This window comes from Arthrobotrys flagrans (genome assembly GCF_004000055.1).
Source record: "Arthrobotrys flagrans strain CBS H-5679 chromosome Unknown unitig_0, whole genome shotgun sequence".
Taxonomy (NCBI): domain Eukaryota; kingdom Fungi; phylum Ascomycota; class Orbiliomycetes; order Orbiliales; family Orbiliaceae; genus Arthrobotrys; species Arthrobotrys flagrans.
In genome coordinates, this window is record NW_027137550.1 from 5621671 (window position 1) to 5639677 (window position 18007).

Consider the following 18007-nt stretch of genomic DNA (forward strand, 5'->3'; position numbering starts at 1 on the left):
AGGAAAAATTAGAGATGTTATATTGGGAAGGAAAGGAGCCATCTTGCCCGGCCGGTGCGCGATAGCCTCGGAATATCATAATAAAACCCGGGGATCGGATCTGATTCTCGATGTTTCTTTTAATTTATTTTTCTATTTTTGCGCATCCATCGTGCTCTTGATATATATATATATATAGTTAGCAGCATATCTCTGTTCTGTTGAATTTCTTCTCTCTACATTTTACCCCACGGAAACCACTCGAACTAACATCCGCAACCACGGTCAACAGCATCGACCAATCATCCTTTGAATACTTCACAAAATCATCAAAATGGGTGCCCAAGACGTTCTCACTCGCAAGGCCGGTGTCATCACTGGTGACGATGTCCTCGCCGTGCGTACCTTCCTCTCTACCCCGCTATCACAAAATTACCCCGCCATGTATATCATATACCCCGCCGCAGACGGATACTAACACGACTCGATGGACATAGCTCTTCAAGCATGCCAGGGAGAACCAATACGCCATTCCGGCCATCGTAAGTTCCCTTTTACTCGGTCAATTGGTGGTGGTGGCTGAATAATATGGTGGTGATGATAGAACGTCACCTCTTCCTCCACCGTCGTCGCTGCTCTAGAAGCCGCCCGCGATAAGAAATCCCCGATCATCCTCCAAACCTCGCAAGGCGGTGCTGCCTACTTTGCCGGAAAGGTATTTTCTCCCTCTACGATGGTGGTCGCACCGGAGATGATACTGATGCATAATACAGGGCGTCTCCAACTCCGAACCCGTCAACCAATACGCCTCCATCCAGGGTGCCATCGCTGCCGCCCACTACATCCGCGCCATCTCCCCAGCCTACGGCATCCCCGTCGTCCTCCACACCGATCACTGTGCCAAGAAGCTCCTCCCGTGGCTCGACGGTATGCTCGATGCCGACGAAGCCTACTTTAAGGAGCACGGTGAACCCCTCTTCTCCTCGCACATGATCGACTTGTCCGAGGAGCCACATGACCAGAACATCGCCACCACCGCCAAGTACCTTGCACGCGCTGCTCCCATGAAGCAGTGGCTCGAGATGGTACGTCGTGCACAGTATATCATCGATGGCATGATATTGATATGGTTAAAAACTAGGAAATCGGTATCACCGGTGGTGAAGAAGACGGTGTCAACAACGAAGATGTCGACAACGCCTCCCTCTACACCCAACCCGAAGACATCTACAACGTCTACTCCGCCCTCAACCCGATCTCCCCCTACTTCTCCATCGCCGCTGCCTTCGGCAACGTCCACGGTGTCTACAAGCCAGGAAACGTCAAGCTCCACCCGGAACTCCTCTCCAAGCACCAAAAGTACACCCAGGAGAAGATTGGCTCCTCCGATGATAAGCCGTTGTTCTTGGTCTTCCACGGAGGATCCGGATCTACCAAGAAGGAATTCTCGGACGCTATCAGCTACGGTGTCGTTAAGGTTAACTTGGACACTGACTTGCAGTGGGCTTATTTGACCGGTATCCGAGACTACGTCCTGAAGAAGCAGGATTACATCAAGACACAAGTCGGAAATCCGGAGGGTACGGATCTCTTCCTTTCTCCTTACGATAGAGATGCTAATCGGGGTAAACAGGTGACGACAAACCCAACAAGAAGTATTTCGACCCCCGCGTCTGGGTCCGTGAGGGCGAGAAGACAATGTCTGCTAGAGTCCAAGAGGCTTTGGGTGATTTCAACACTGCTGGGCAGCTGTAGATTTCTCCTCCGCATCTTTTTATTCCCCTCTTCATGGATAGAGGGTGGAACGAGAGAGAGGCGTCTATGAAGAAAAAAAGTAATGTAATTGCAATTCGCTAGACTTTGAGGAGCATGAGAAGAAACTCCCAGCGGAGGAACATGGACATGCGTCATCTCTCACCCTTCTTTTCGTGTCGGGTTCTTGTTTCTGTGGTTGCTGGTCTAGGGGCTTTCTTTAATACGACCTTTTTTTTGCTCTTCCGAACACGCCCCCCTTTTTTCAAGTACGATTGATTAGGGCTTTTTGTGCTGGTAGCTGGGGAATAAGAAACGATACCATTCTCTCGTGTTGGTGATATGCTTGGGTTATCGTAGATGTGATCATGTGCTTCATTCTATTGCAAGATATCGTACAACCCGACTCGACTCCTCTTACCATCCTGATCCGAAAACCAGTTGCCGATCGATTTCGTATAAAAAATACCAACTCTTTGTACATGAATGTTGAACTCTTTCCAAGGAAAAGGTTCGGATGAGAACTACAATGGGTAACCGCTTCTTCGAAGGGATGTGAATGAAAACAATGAATAAAAAACGCCAGTCGCCGGGTTGAAATTCACCGGGTGTGGAACGCACGCAAAATTAACACAAAAGCTCCCTCCCTTGCTACTTCTCCTTAGTCGTTACGGATGGATATGACCGAGGTGAAATATTAATGTTTCTTCTTCTATTTATTTTAAATATTTTTTTTTTTAACCCCGTCTGAAGGGTTCGTAATTCGATGGTCGTCCCTGTCCGTACCCCTGCTGCTGTCCCGGGGCGGCGCTTTGGGGCTGTCGGTGAGGGGATCCGGTGTCGTAATGTGGAGACCGGGCGCCCGTTCCCTGCTGTTGCGGGGGCGGCGGGGATATGGAAGGTTGGTGGGATTGGTAGTCATATCCTTGCTGCTGCTGGGGGCTATAACTCCGCTGGTACGATGGTGATTGATAACCTTGTTGCGCGGGTGGTTGTTGGTATTGCGGTGATTGATAACCTTGCTGAGCGGTCGGCTGCTGGTACTGCGGTGATTGCAAACTTGGTTGCTGCTGGTATTGAGGTTGTTCGTACTGATCGTATCCCCATACCGGTCCTTGTTGGTGCTGATAATCATCCCATCCGTCTCGGGATACGCCTCTGCTGTCGTATCCGTCTCTGGAGACGGCTCTGCTATCGTACCCATCATGGGGTGCATGACCTACACCGCCTGGCGCGGCGAGTAAGCCTGCTAGATCGCTGTCGCTCGCCATTCCCTGCGGTAATCTATGCTGTGATTGGTAATATGTCGGATCTGGGGATCCGGAAGCATCTCTTCCTAGCGGAGATGGTGATCGTCCGGTTGGTAGCGTTAACTGCTGGGGTGCCAGTGCGGGGCTTCCGAGGCTTGTATATTGCATTCTATTCGCTGGGAATCCACCGGCGCTAGGTGTCCCCGGCCGTGAGGTGTCCAGCATACCCAAGGCCCCTGGGGTGGTAGGTCTTAATGAGGGACTTGCACCTCTGCTCTGAACGCCACCGCCGGCGTTGGCGGCAGCTGAGTCGAATATATAGTTAAATTCCTGACGTTGTTGACCTGCTAGGTTGTTGTAGTCTAATTGATGTTCTTGTACGAAGCTGTAGTGTTCCAATCCTGTCGGTGGGGCTTGGAGACCTGGTTTGTCGGATTGCATTTGTTGCATGTTCATGCTGTTTCCTCCTCCTCCTCCTTGGGAGAATGGGAAGCTTCCGTTGACGGCGGAGTAAGGGTCTTCTTCGTTGTTACGGATGGAGTAGACACGGGCTAAGACGTGTTTGGCCTTTTCGTGGACAAGCGGGGTTAGGAGTTTCCGAGTCAATGCCGGATGGCCGTAACGGTCCGATAGACGGTCTTCGCGGTGTTTTTTCTGGGCCGCTTCGGAGATTACCATCTCTGCTCCGCTGCCGCCGCCGTTGGTGTTCTCTGCGTCGACGACTTTGGTGTAGAAGTCTAGTTTGTTGTCAAAGACTCTCATGCAGTAGATTTTGAAACCGATGGGGATTATAATAGGGAATAAAGCCCACACCGCTGTTCTTCCGTTAAAGTTGATCCAGACCACACCTGCCGTTACTATGTTTCCGAAACTGGATGCGACCAATACTCGGTTTACGAGGACCCGCCAGAACATTCCTCCCGACTCGGTTTTGGTTACAAACATGTACATGAATGCGTACTTTCTGAAGAAACTGTCGATGGTGAAGTACAGACATGCGATGGGGATGACGAGCGGTTGGATGGAGGCAAAGGTGAAAGCTATGGTGGCGTAGAAGAGAAAGTAATTGTAGTAACTTGCGAAGTCCATGGGCTGTGGGGCGGTCCATTCGATCATTTCTCTCGGTGTCGGGGAGAGGAACTTTCGGGAGTACCAGCGCATGAATAGCGTTACGAATTGGATCAAATCCAAGACCGCACCGAGGTTTCGTTGGAGGAGGTACATGATCCAAAAGCGGGAGACTCTGAAGACCGCGTAGACGGTTTGGGTGGCGAAGCGGAAGTCCTTTATTGCTTGCCAGACATCCTTTTTGGCAGCACCGTTGGAACCGTCGGTGTCACTGATGACACTGGCGACGAAGCTCCAGACGGTGCCGAAGATGGTGAAGACTATTAAATTGTTGAAAAGGAAGAAGGAGAAGAGTTTTGTGGTCGTGTGGCGTTCCCGGCCGGTTTTGGTGAAGTCGCCTTGTCGGGCGGAAATTCTACGCATGATGATGGGGAGGACGAGGAAGATTAGTGACGTTAACAGAGGGGCGATGAATCCTTGGACGAAGACCCAGAAGCTGTTGTATTCGATGAAAGATCGTTGAAAGGCCGGCCATAACGCTCCGATAAGACCGATATTCGGCAGGAAAGTGGCAATGAACGCATTCGGGACGATCCAGGCGACGGTGAAGAAGCCGTAAAGCATCCAACCCCAGGTTCTGTTCCAGCGACGTTCGCCCTTGGTCTTACTGTATTTCAGTCTTATTAGGCTTTGTTCTTAAAAGATACAGGATGGGAGACCATACGCAAGGTTGTGCCAAAGCAAATCCGTGGGCCTGGGCGCCAATCTGACTCTTGTTCCTTCCGGCTTCTCCCCCCTCGCCGCATATGCTACCGTATGCGCATTCTGCATGGTCGAAAAGCTAACAAACCCGTACGGCAGTGGTTTCTTCAAGTCGATGCTATTGCGAGCCTCCTTGATCCTTGTTTCCAGCATTTTGAGCCTTTCGTCTAGATATTCGATTGCATCTATCTTTCCATCTCCCTTGGTCTTTCGATCGTCCTTGAAAGGCTTCATCGTCGGCCGATTCGGCGGCAGTCGGTCCGGATTCTTCAAATACTTTGCTAATACGCTTTCGAGCCTTCGAACCGTCATCTCGTGCTCACGGACTAACTTCGGTAGCTCCTTCATATCTCTCGCAATCCTAGCCTTCATATCGTCTTTAATATTTGGGTCGACATTAATCCTCCTCACGATATCGGCCAGTCCGTCATTCGACGTATATCGGTTCGGAACATCCGTCACCATCAATGTCTTCGCATACAAGCTCGATTTGTACTCCTCGCTTTCAAAGTACCCTAGTTTCAATTGCAAAAGCTTGCGATAGGAATGCCAGATAAACCCACATATCACTATCGGAAAAATCCAAGACATGAGAATGTGAGCGTAAAGACATTCACCGTAGACGATTTGAGGCGACATGAAGATAAAAAAATCATCGTTGCCACCGAGGATTTGCTTGTTTTTTGCGGAACAGCCGGCGTTGACTCCGATCATGATGACGGCGAGAATGGACAGGACGGCGAAAAGGTTGCGTAACATCCTGAGAAAACGCAAGAATACGATGGCGTCCAAGCCGATCTTGTTGACCAAGTCGTTCTCTTTGTATTTAAAAACCGGCCTAAGCCATGATAGATATCCCTTTTCGATCGGAGGGGGGGCATGCTTTTCGTCGGAGTATTTAAGCCGAGGGGCGTATACGGTGGCATTGTGGGGTCGCAAGAGACAGAAGAGAACGAAGATACCGAAAGATATACCGATCGAGCTCCCCAGGGAAGTAAAAAATGAGTGATTGTCAAAAGATTGTCTGTTCGGAGTTCAAAGTTAATTCGAGCCTTTTGTTGTAGAACATTAGATGTAGGAATTACGTACTGGAAACTATTGCGCAGAAAGCCTAAAAGTTTCTTTCCAGCATCTTCATCCTGTCGCTTATATAGCGATCCGGACGATGACCACGGACAGGTCGTCGCCATGCTTATAGAAAAGGGAAAAAAGTGAGAGCGCCTATCACTCTCGTCCTCGTGCGCCGCTGTTGAAGGTTGGATGTCAAAATGTGTTGGAGCTGATGTTCTACCACAGGAGAACCATTGAGCCGTCCGTCGCTAGAAAAAACGGTGCGGAAAGACCAGCCAAAGATGCAAACACACTCGCAGCAGAAACAAGCTTAAGGTCCAGAAAAGAGTGTCGCGATTCGGAATATCCCTGGGGTACTATCGTTATCGACGGACAATCGCATTCGGTTGAAGTGATTATGAAGCTGGAGAAAAATATGATATGCTCAAATGGATTAGGTCTTGTTCAAAAGGGATGGTTTTGATTGAGTGCCTGCGTCCGGTCCAAGAAAAGCCGGGTAATTTGTTAGAGAAGAAACAATATACGATGCATGGCGAAGGAGAGAGGAATGTTCAAAAAGGAATTAATTATTACACCTACCAGGAATAGGCCAGATTAGGTCAAGAAGTCGGTCGAGTTTTCGAGCCAACTCGGATATTTAGCTCCCTTTCGCAGCTTGAAGCCGACAGATGTTGTCTGTTGATAGATATGGGCCCGTGATCCGTTGTGTGCTAGCCCCTAACCGTTTTTACAGGGTAGCTTGCTTGCTTGCTTGCTTGCTTGCACCTTGACACCTCAACCTTCGTATTCCAAACGAGAGTAATAAATGTGAGAAAAGGTACCGGTATTTGACTTTTTAATTATAGATTGACAGGGGACAGCATTTGCATTTGCATTGCGTATATAGGGGAGAAGAAACTAGGAAACGATTAAAACCCTGAACGAACGAATGAGCGAACAAAGAGAGAGAGAAAGATGTCTGATATAAAATTTTAAAGTTGAGCGGGATTTCAAGATTTTTAGTCTTCAAGGCACACCGATGGAGAACCCCTGTCGCCTTGCCGGGTACAGACTGTCTCGATCTGCTGGGATGACGAACACAAACAAGCTCGGGCTGCAGCGGCTGCCGGATCTGCCGTCTTGACACTCGCATGCATGGTCTGGAGTACATAGTAGCACAGGTCTCGAGATCACGAAATCTGTCCCTCCAAGACAAATATCGTCATTCTCCGTACAACTGGGGTGCGCCGGATGTTCTAGATTATCGCGAAGGAAGCTCCTAAGCTTGCAATTGAGCAGATCTGCAAGACCCTTTTTAAAAGCTGTTGAGCAAGATCTCTTGGCTTCCTTTTTCTCGTACTTCAGTCTCGTAGATGTAACCTTTCTCGGTAGCTTCTTTGCCACTTTCCTGCGCCAAACTACGCCTTCTCGGTAATAAATCACCGTCTACAACATTTTCTCCCTCGACGCCTTAAATCGGTAAAACTATTTTCTCCTTGACGAATGGTGGTATTGCATTTTTTTTCAAAAATATTAATATATTGGTAATTGTGATGCTAAATATGGCTACTGGAGCCACGACCTGACCGATCGGCTAGCCCGCTAGCTTCTGACGGGACATCCACTCCTATATCCAAAACTTGGAAGAATACCGTTACATGGTTTGATGTATATTGCTCCACTCCTTTGCTGCGATTTCGTAATCTACCGTCCCAACCAATGGTATGATCCTCACCGACGGAATTCCTAAGTTCCGAGGGCCTTGTACAATTGTTGGATTTTCTTCAAATCAACACTTATTAAACGGGTCGCGTGCTCACATATAATGAGAACCGGTACCACCAAAGTTGAAAGTTAAAGACCAAAGGGTTCCAAAAGTAATGCCAAATTGGATCGGACAAGACATCGACTAGAAGTAGAGATAGTAGTTTCGAAATACATGGCGCCCAGGTAGGTTTTTAATACTAGTAGTCCAGTTCCAAGAGATAAGGATAACATCTAGACTCGTTAAACCTTTAGAAGTATATTCATACACTGCCCCTTTATGATTAATTCCCATAGACTGCTTCTAAATGGAAATAAGACATAAAATGTATCTAGATGACCCTGCAGACATAGCCTAAATACAATGTAATGATGCTGTGCAGTGCCGTGGCAACTAATAGCTGACCTATTGTCATCAAGGCACGTGATCTTTTTGGGCTTCAAAACTTGGGTGGTGGCAGAATTTTGTTTTTGTCGCGCTTAGTAAAACTTTAACCTTGAACCTTAAATTCTTCTATGGGGAAAAGAATCACGTGCCGGAGCTTGGGTGATCAGTGGCTAGTGGTGTTGAACTCTGTGCTGCTTGCTAGAAATACACTTGAACTAAGCTATAGTTTCTTCTGGTACAATGAGTATCTTAGCTACTATACCAAATCGTAAACTTCCATGTTTTAGAATTTGGTATATATATCCGCTCAGAGTCATTCTTATCATCAAGTTTGAGATGCTTCGGTATCGAAGATTGCATGATAATCTTTTTGATTACAGCTACCGGACCCGCATATGACTACCACAGCCGACACGGACAACTTTCATACTTCTATTGTCTTCTTGGGATCATATCCATCAGCCTGCGAGAAATAATATCCTCTCTGGTTCGCCATAATACGCTTCCCTGTCCCCTCCTCCACAACGTCGTAATTATAATGCGTGTGCCCAAATGCCCAGACCTTCACATTCTCAAATTTCCAAAACTCTTCCTTCGTCATATCCGTGGTAAACCCCGATATAATCGTACTCGTCCTATACTTCGGATCCGTCGCATCAAAAGTCGGACAATAATGCGTAAAGACTACGATCTTACGCGCCGGTTCCTCTTCTACAATCCGTGAAATTCGAGCGTTGAGCCATGCAACGTTTGAATTGTGGCCAGAGCAATGATCTTCGACAGTCCAATTTTGAATGTGATAAAAGTCGTTGAGACCGAAGCTAACGTCCTTCATATGATTCGGATCGATGGCCGAGAATAACACGCATCCCAAGACGGTAACATCGTTGGTAAGATCATAACGTGTTTGATTCATGTATATGAATTTTCCTGATCCCATCTCAGGTTCGTCGTTGACCGATTCTGCAAATTCGATGAATTTAGAGTGTGTGGAATCCCAACTGCTGTGGTAAGGTTCATGGTTTCCAGCAATATAGAATACGAGTTCGTATTGTTTGAGCATCCGCCTGAGAAAATCCAACAGTCCAGGGTCGCGAGTATTGCCAATATCGCCTATGAGAGCGAGGTATGGAGCAGCAGGATCAAGCTCGTAGGTATCGTATTCGAAGCTAGCTTCGAGGTGGAGGTCGGAGACGACTTGGATTTGGACCATTTTGCTAGCCAGGGTGAGTTTAAATCTGAACACTAAAGACTGAATATACCGTAAATGCAATACCCGAATTCGTATCGAATTTTTACGCTTACTTTTGTATGTAATGTTAACGTTGTCAACATATGCATGGTGATCTCCGCAATTGGCGTTAACAGCATCACTTCTCGATTCAGCAGTCTTGGCGGGAGATCACAAAATCCAACAGTTAGCGCTGTGTTGTCGCACTTGCAGGCTAATTTCCCGGCTTGGCGTTCATGGTGTTATCGATAAAAGGTGGGATTCGAAGATGTCCGCCGTAACGACGTCACGGATCTTGTGTTCCAATAATGCTCATACATCGAATCCTTGCTCGGAGACTCAACTGCTTCATAACACCATCTACATCTCGTATACTACCGCTTCGGTACCAGTTTCGCACAATGGCCACTGACACTTCAAGATACAAGTTTGTTGCCCTACTACCCGACCAATAATAAAGAAGGCGTATGCATTAGCTAATGGAAAGACAGGCTCAACCATACTATGTATTTGCACCCATATACGTAGCTTATATCAAGAAGCGTAGATGCTCATCTTCGATTGAATAGGCTCCGGGTGAAGGACCCAGTAGAAAGCGGTACGACATGATACGGAGGAGTCTCAATATTTCCATGCTTTCATGCTTATGAGGGAATTTCATGAAATAGTTAAATTCTACGAACTCCTGGGCATGAAAGTCATCAACAAGTATGAGCGAACGATCCGGTCGAGAATATTGGAAGGAAAAAAGCCATACTCATGCTTTTGAAAAACTCACTAGGATTCCAAATCCACAATGGAGCTTCGATCTCTACTTCCTCGCCTACGACTCACCGAAAGCCGAAAGCGCCGGAAATCACTGGACGGATCGAGAGGGCATTGTAGAGCTCACCCATAACTACGGGACGGAGTCAAATCCTGAGTATACCGTCAATAACGGAAATGACGAGCCTCACAGAGATATGTAATCCATAACCATCTATATGATAGGATCAACAGTACTGACTTCAAAATACGGTTCGGTCATATGTAGGTTTTACGGACCACCAGGCGGAGAGAAGAGGCGACCGTTGTGAAGCTATCACTAATAGGAAAGCAAAAGCTGCATCTCGGTTGATAATCTCCAGAATGCTTGTGATCGTCTTGAAGAAGCCGGTGTTGCCTTCAAGAAAAAGCTCTCGGAGGGCCGAATGCGACAGTAAGGAATCCATTTGACTACTCGTGTAGGTTTTGTACGCTAAATATATGCAGCATCGCATTCGCCAAGGATCCAAACGGATATTGGTGAGTTGAAGTTCTGGAAATCGAATCTTGGTATCCTTCCGTAGTTAAGCTGATATTGTTGTTTAGGGTTGAAATCATCGGCCTTAAGGACCAAGTCATCACCCCAACCGATGTAGGAACCTACCGCATGAATCACTCCATGATCCGAGTCAAAAGCGCTACCGAGTCTATCAAATTTTACACTGAAACCATGGGAATGACCCTGCTTCGCACACACAAAAGCCCAGAAGCCAAATTCGATCTCTACTTCTTGGGATATAAACGTGAGGGCGAGGTTGAGAATGAGACTTTGACGTCAGACCGAGAGGGGTTGTTGGAGTTGACTTACAACTACGGCACGGATGATCCGGATAGCACTTTTACAGGATATCATGATGGAAATTCGGAACCGCAAGGGGTAATTATACTGTTCCTTTTTTGAAAAAGCATAGCAGAGGGGAAGTTAATGTTTGAATATAGTTCGGGCATATCTGCGTTACGGTCGACGATCTTGATGCTGCATGCGATAGATTTGAGGGGTTGAATGTCAACTGGAAGAAGAGATTGACCGATGGCAAGATGAAAGATGTTGCTTTCATTAAGGATCCTGATGGATACTGGATTGAAGTTGTTCAGAACGAAGGTATTAAAAAGCGAGCAGATTGGTAAACATTGCTCCCTTGTAAGCCTAGTCCGTTCTTTTGGAACCGGATGGCTATCAAAAAAACTAGGATCATATTGTATGCTCTTGCCATTCAGTCCATGGACTTTTCATAGCAGTCATTCCATATCTTTCAGCATACTGCACAAAGTCACCAGTACCCGTCTAAGAGAGACTCTAGAATATCGAATGCTGCGTAGAGGGAACATAAAATACAATCATCCCCTCCGATGCGTTCATAATTCCATATATTTATCTAGATCTACAAAGGCGAGCCGGGCAGAGAAATTACACCAAGGGCCGGTGGTCAAAAATCGGAACTGTGGCCTGCTCATATTAAGATGCCGGCCGCGGTTTACCCAGCACATAACGTACATAAGACGCCAAGCATTTCTCAAGATCATCATCCTGCAAGCCACCTTCCAAAAAGTCGTTGACAAGCTCTCCTTTAACAGCATCTCTACATTCCGCCATCACCCTTTCTAACCTTTCACGGCACCTCTCCACCGTCTCTTCGGCGCGACGGTTTGCCAATGCTCGTTTTATGTTCGGCTCCAACCCGTGGTTCCTCTTCAAAATACACGAAACCAAGTCCGCCGGGAAACAAAAGTGTTTGTTGAATAATGAATTGTGAGTTCTTTCGTAGATAAACCTCTCCAAACTCCCTACTTCGACATTTCCAAGTTTAAAACCATTTTCGACTTCATCCGGTGTTTTGAGTGTGCCATCTCTGTGTAGAAAATGCGTGTCGGATTCGTACATACTATATTGCCGAAAGACTGCATCGTAATCCAAGTATAGCTCCTTCAAGTTCGTAAACTTGTATTTCGCAAATTCCAACCACCATTCTTTTGAATAGTATTGGATGTTTTTGAGTTGTAACCTCTCGAGAGATTCAGGAACAGGAAGAAAGAAGGATACGTGGAAAAGGAATCCGTCAAGTTCGAGCGAGCGTAACCGTTTTAGATTCTTAAAAGTATTTTGAAATTCCTCAAGTTCAGGCGGTAAGGTACCAAGCGGCCGAAATTTCTTATAGTGGAACATTAACGGATATATTTGTAAATGCTCTAAACTCTGAGCTCGTGCCAACAACTTGTTGAGACCGACTATATCTTCAATTATTTCGGGACTGGGGAGGCTATATCGTTCATAAGCATTTTCTCGGAGGACCTGTCGGTCTTTTAATGTACCATATCTGTACTCGGCGGAATCGATATCCAAAGCGCCAGATTCATATTTGGGAATGTTATTCCACGGCTTCACATGGAAAGTGATGTTTAACTTGGTTAACTTGCGGACATCAAATATCCGAGCCACTTCATCTGGACGAAGGTTCGCAGTGAGTGAATTGATTGAGAATTGGCTGGCCGGACGTGTGTAAGAGAAAGCTTTGAGAGTAAGTAGTAGATTCCGATTGCGTTCTGGTCTTATGCCTAGAGAAGTGTGAAATCGGATCAGTTAAAAGTTCAATTATTCTTATATTTATAATGAATTAATTAGAGCGGCAAACTAAGTTTCAATCAAAAATACGGGGTACCTAGGCGTTGTTTCACAAAATACTTACTCTCAGAACTCACTCCAAAAGAAATCGTAAGCGAATTACTCTTTTCCTTTAAAAGTGTTTCAATAGCTTCAATCAGGACATTCAGTCCTATACCGGTATCGGCATCTCCACCTTTAGCCTGTTTTCTGAACTCAATTCCAGAAAAGGCGTTTAGTCTTGCCTCTGAAAGTACCCGTAGTGTAGTTTTATTCGCTTCGTCGTGTAAATACCCCGACACGGTGTGGTGAAGGTACCTACATGTCGGCAAAAGGTTCGGAAGATCTTTGTTATCCAGGTAAGAGCAGATTTGGATAACTAGTTCGGGAGCGAGGATTTGGAAGTGTGAAAGAGAGGTCTCGGGTAGAGTCATGTTTAGATAAGATTTCGAGTATCCACAATGATTCTGGAGGAGCCATTCAATTCGCGAAGGCGGGTATTTAGAGGCATAGATAGCGACTCGCATGTCATGTCGCGAGACCACCCAGCGCGTTAAGCTAGCTCGGACGGTCAGCTTAGCGCCCCAAGTGCATGCGTCCCTATTGATATTTGGGCCGACGTGTCAGCATTGACTCACTGGTACCGATTGGTGGGTGGGACATAGCTAGTGCCATCTGAATATTGCAATATTCTAGATTGCAATTGCCAAAATAGAGGAATTTAAGTCATGGGATCTTCTATAAACGCTCAATGCGGCGAAACTAGATATCGATATCGATACTACGATAATATCATAGAAGTTTTGCATTTTGGCTGCGGGATTGATAACGGGTACTCGAGCTCAGTTTTGTATCTTGAAGCCAAGCTCTAAACAACGCGGAATATACAACAAGGCATGTTCGTCATAAGTGGTTACTAAAGTACTCTAGGTTGAAGCTTTGAATATATATGAATTGAGGAATTCATAACTAAACTGTACGGCTGTATATTAAGTGATCTTCATCGTAGTGTTTGGAAAACGGAGTGCTTGCATTCGTTTTCTTAACTATTACGGCAGCTATAATTTTATATATGTACCTTGGGCCATGGGTTAAAATCCCATAGTTATCGATATATCCGGAAGTTTATATAAAAGGGTATCGAGACTTTCAGTTCTCAAGTCCCTTATTTCTTCGCTTGATGCGCTCAACTAAATCTTTAAACAAACAAGGATCCTCTGCATTCCGACATGTAAACGATTTCAAATTTCTAGTCTTAACATTACTAATATAGAACCCCTTTCTACCTTCTTTAAAACGCCGCTGTAGCTAGCTCCGATATTATTGTAGAAACCGGGCAGGAATCGGGCGCTATTCAATCGAATAGTCGGGCTTTCAACATTCGTAAGTGGCGCTTCCGCAAACCGAAACCACCATTGCCGGGAGAGTTTGTTGGCATTTTTATATTGTAAAGCTTTCACTGTTTGTGGGATTGGGAGAAAGAAAGCCGGATGAAACAGGTATTCGCTAATTTTTAGCGTGTGTAGTTTGGTCAGCCCCATAACAGCTTGCTTGAGCTGATCCAAAGCTTGGGGTAAAACTGGAAGCGCTCGATGATTCCTAAGAAGCTCACCTGAGACCTTAGAGAGAGTATTTTGAGGGTTGTGGCCTTAAAACGTAAATCTCTGAGATGTGTAATATCCCGTAGTACTTCTTTCTTGGGAGGAGGGAAGCCTTTGCTGCAATCGTATTCCCATAAAGCCGTAGGAAATGATAGGCTGAGTTTTGTGAGTTTCGGGGTGTCGAAAAAAGTTGACACACTCCCCAGAGGGAACTGAGTAGAAAGAGAGGTGATCGAGAACTCGGAAGCAGGATGAATATGGGAGTATGCTTTGAGTGTTGAAAGAATATGACGTATCTTATCTAACTTGAGAACTAGAGTATTGATGGCAAGCAATTAGTAAGTCGTGATCGGTTGAAATTAATGTTATACGCCCTATAGACTTAAGCTTCGTGAAGCCTAGTTTAGAGCCCCTGACACTAAGATTCGACTTATTTTCACTACCCATTCTGATTGCCCCATCGACAGTTTTCTTATTTCCCGTAGTTAATTGACCCACCAATGCATGGAATAGGTTTCCCGAATGTGGATTATAAATGGAGCTCTGAAATTTGTTTTCCATATCTATGATGGTAAAGTTAACGGTGAACATCACTTTCGTTCCTCGTGGGCTACTAATGGTTCCCCAACCGCTTGCGGGATGCCGGAGCCGAGAAGCAACTGCTAGTGTACTAGCATCGACTTTTGATGCATGAGGCCATTGCCAGTGCTGTGTAAATGTCGGCATGTTTGTATAAAATTTGCAAGTTCTTTTAGGCCAAGAAAGAAGATGATATTAAGAAGTAGCTGGGAGCAAGGATAGAGAGACACATATTCGACGTAGCGGTTGCTCCTCCTTCGAGGAACCGTTTCAACTTGAGAAAGTAATTTATGTTTTGGACTCTGACACAAGATGCTATTTGTATAGCCCCGAATGGGGTACGACCTTCGCCAGGACGCGAATATGACCGCTTGTTAATCTCGTACCCAGTTGACTCCAGTGATTGACATGAAGTGGTTTATAATAAAAACCAAACTATATATTATGACCATAATAAATTACCAAGATTAGTTTGGAGTAATTTAGTTTAGTTTAGTAATTCTAATATATATTCAAGTTCACTGGAAAGTTTAATTCAAGTTTTAGCATATTATTTTATTATTTCATAATGTTTTTAGTTACTACTTTCAAGTTTATATATTTATTTTATTATTTTAGAATTTTTCTCACAAAGTGCATTTAAAATTTGTAACTGTAAGAGCACAGGCTCACCAAGCTGTGTCTCCATATATATACGGTATTCTTGATGTACGCCTAGTTACGTACCGCTGACGTTTTGGCTCAGTGGTGCGTGACACTTACAGTAACTATTGATTAAAATAAATCCTTGTTTGTTATATTACAAAATATGAAAGTGTTACGAATTTTGGGGGGAGCTAGTAGATATTATGCCATTCAGAAACCGAAGCGTACAGCTGCTGGGTAGAATAGTTCATAATGTTAAAAAGGACCGAGAGGAGAATGCATTCGGAATCATCGGTGGGAGCGAATGAAGGAAACGGTAAACTAGTTGGCCATGGCCTAGAACATACTAATCTTGTCCAATATGGCAGAAAGTAAATTTGTATATGCTGCTATCTACATGCTACATCTGATATCCCCCTACAACTATTCCTATGTACTATCGAGTTCAGTCGCTCTCGTCGGAATAGAATTGGACCTCATCATATCGAGCGATTTCATCAGCCGGAACTCTTTCCCTAAGATAGTCGAGCAGTTCATCCACTATGAGTTTTCGCCTAGCCCTATCATTCTCCTCCAAATAGTCTACTACTTCATCATTGTAGCCGCGTTTGTAAGCCAGGTCAATGGTATCTTGGTCTAGCCAGAAATCCATAAAAGATTGGCCATCCTCTGTCCTCGCGTTAACGTCTGCTCCATTCTCAATCAGTAGCTTTACGGTGGAGTTGTGACCGGCTGCCGCCGCATAATAAAGAGCATTACGCTCACCCCCATCAGTCGCATTGATATCTGCCTCGCGCTCGAGGAGATTTCGAACTTGGACCTCCCAGCCAAAATAAGCAGCCTGACGAAGACCAGTAAAACTGTAATTTCTGTCATCGATATACGAAGCTTCTAGTATGGCCTTACTTTCATTAACATCAAATAGTCGAAGGCACGTGATTGCTGTCAAATTGGAGTTGAATTTCTTAGTAAAATCCACTCCTTGATCGCCCAAGAGCTTGACAAATTCAACATTCCCTCTTAGCAGTGCGATGTGTAATGGTGTGCACCCATATGGTCCAGGTATGCTAGCGATGTTTCCGTCAACTTCGAGAAAAATTTGACCGATCTCCACATTGCCGTAGTAGGCTGCCAGATGAAATGGAGTCCAACCGTACTCGTCTACTGTATTAACTGTGGCGTGGTACCGGAGAAGTATTCTTATAATTTCGATGCTACCTGATCTGATCGCTTTATACAAAGCAGTGCGCTGCTCTTCATCTTTCGAGTTGGGATCTATGCCGCTTTGTAGTAGTAGCTCCACGGTCGATGGAAGATTCTGTGAAACCGTAAAATCTAAAGCCGTGGCCCCCCTTCGGTCAGTAGATTTTAAAATAGCTTGGTCGTGTGTTATGAGCACCTTGGTCACTTCATCGAAGCCTGCAGGTGCTGATTCGTCTAGTGCTGTCCATCCCTCTGTCGATTTTGCTAAAGAATCCGCGCCTAAGTCGAGCAGTAATTTGACTGTTGCGAGATGTCCCTCACCAGCGGCTGACATCAACGGTGTTTTGCCATCTTTCGGCCTTGGAAGCTTGATATCTGCCCCGTGGCGTGCCAGAAGCTTGATTACATGATCGTGCCCATGAAAAGCTGCCGCATGAGCTGCCGTATGATATTCGCCACCAGTTGCGTTAACGTCTGCACCCGCGTTCAGAAGAATCTGTACGCAAGCCTCCTGGCCATAACTGCTAGCACCTTGCAAGGCACATTCGTAATCGCCCCCGCGAAAGTTAGGATCCGCGCCTTCTTCCAATAGAAATAAGACAATATCGGAATAGCCCTTACAGGCTGCAACCTGAAGAGGAGTCCCAAGTCTCCCTCCAAGTGAATTTTTGTCCATGCCTTGCTGAACAAGTTGCCGTACGGCATCCAAAAATCCGGCCTGTGCTGCAGTATAGAGAGGTGAAGGACGGGAATTAACTGGTGTAAGGGCACTTGGCTTTTCAACCCATGGAGTGTCCGGATCGAAGAATCTGATTTGGGTTTGCCCCTGTGATACCAGAAACTCTGCACAAAGTTGCTTTAGATCTAGTAGCTGATCTTTAACGCTCGAGTGTTTCATCAAGGCTGACGCCTCTACGCCTAAAAGACCAAGTAATTGGATGAGAAACTGAATAATCAAATTGATTAGTGTTGCTTCCTGAGCATCGATTCCAGTTGGATATGCAGGTGCGGAAGAAGATTGGAGGATAGCTGCCTTGGTTGCTGCCTGCACATGATGAGACCAAAATCTGGCAGCATATCGAGTAAGAGGGGGATCAAGGATAGCCTCCTCATATGTAGGAAGTTGGTCGTTGGTTTCGAATTGTTGTAGATATACAATGCAAGCTTGAGCAATGCTATAGTGAGCAGAAAGCTCGGTGACGTAAAAGTAAGAAGCTGGGGAGAGGAGTATTTTGGTTGAAAGCAGGTAATCTCTGACAGACAGATGAGCCAGTCTCAGCTCTGAGTACTCTTCGTTCCCGATCTTCATTGTCGTGATGGAGACCAAATTGC

General features: G+C 45.7%; 6 protein-coding genes across 6 annotated transcripts; 2 read left to right on the forward strand and 4 right to left on the reverse strand.

Annotated features, from left to right (window-relative positions):
• Positions 1 to 313: 313 nt before the first annotated feature.
• DFL_004660 (uncharacterized protein) lies at positions 314 to 1734 on the forward strand (the record flags this gene model as incomplete). The annotated part of the gene is made up of 6 exons (XM_067633792.1): positions 314 to 376; positions 477 to 521; positions 584 to 694; positions 753 to 1064; positions 1121 to 1559; positions 1613 to 1734. The coding sequence occupies 6 exons, from the start codon at positions 314 to 316 to the stop codon at positions 1732 to 1734; spliced, it is 1092 nt and encodes a 363-aa protein (XP_067491925.1).
• Positions 1735 to 2468: 734 nt separating this feature from the next.
• DFL_004661 (uncharacterized protein) lies at positions 2469 to 6001 on the reverse strand (the record flags this gene model as incomplete). Its single annotated transcript, XM_067633793.1, has 3 exons — positions 2469 to 4716; positions 4774 to 5835; positions 5901 to 6001. 3 exons carry the CDS (start codon positions 5999 to 6001, stop codon positions 2469 to 2471), a joined length of 3411 nt encoding a protein of 1136 aa, XP_067491926.1.
• A 2436-nt stretch (positions 6002 to 8437) lies between these two features.
• On the reverse strand, positions 8438 to 9226 carry DFL_004662 (uncharacterized protein; the record flags this gene model as incomplete). The annotated part of the gene is made up of 1 exon (XM_067633794.1): positions 8438 to 9226. One exon carries the CDS (start codon positions 9224 to 9226, stop codon positions 8438 to 8440), a length of 789 nt encoding a protein of 262 aa, XP_067491927.1.
• Positions 9227 to 9645: 419 nt separating this feature from the next.
• Positions 9646 to 11176, forward strand: DFL_004663 (uncharacterized protein; the record flags this gene model as incomplete). The annotated part of the gene is made up of 10 exons (XM_067633795.1): positions 9646 to 9671; positions 9736 to 9750; positions 9814 to 9842; positions 9913 to 9952; positions 10026 to 10204; positions 10261 to 10273; positions 10347 to 10442; positions 10496 to 10528; positions 10595 to 10925; positions 10988 to 11176. The coding sequence occupies 10 exons, from the start codon at positions 9646 to 9648 to the stop codon at positions 11174 to 11176; spliced, it is 951 nt and encodes a 316-aa protein (XP_067491928.1).
• A 328-nt stretch (positions 11177 to 11504) lies between these two features.
• On the reverse strand, positions 11505 to 13081 carry DFL_004664 (uncharacterized protein; the record flags this gene model as incomplete). The annotated part of the gene is made up of 2 exons (XM_067633796.1): positions 11505 to 12601; positions 12733 to 13081. 2 exons carry the CDS (start codon positions 13079 to 13081, stop codon positions 11505 to 11507), a joined length of 1446 nt encoding a protein of 481 aa, XP_067491929.1.
• A 2836-nt stretch (positions 13082 to 15917) lies between these two features.
• DFL_004665 (uncharacterized protein) lies at positions 15918 to 17984 on the reverse strand (the record flags this gene model as incomplete). The annotated part of the gene is made up of 1 exon (XM_067633797.1): positions 15918 to 17984. One exon carries the CDS (start codon positions 17982 to 17984, stop codon positions 15918 to 15920), a length of 2067 nt encoding a protein of 688 aa, XP_067491930.1.
• Positions 17985 to 18007: the final 23 nt, after the last annotated feature.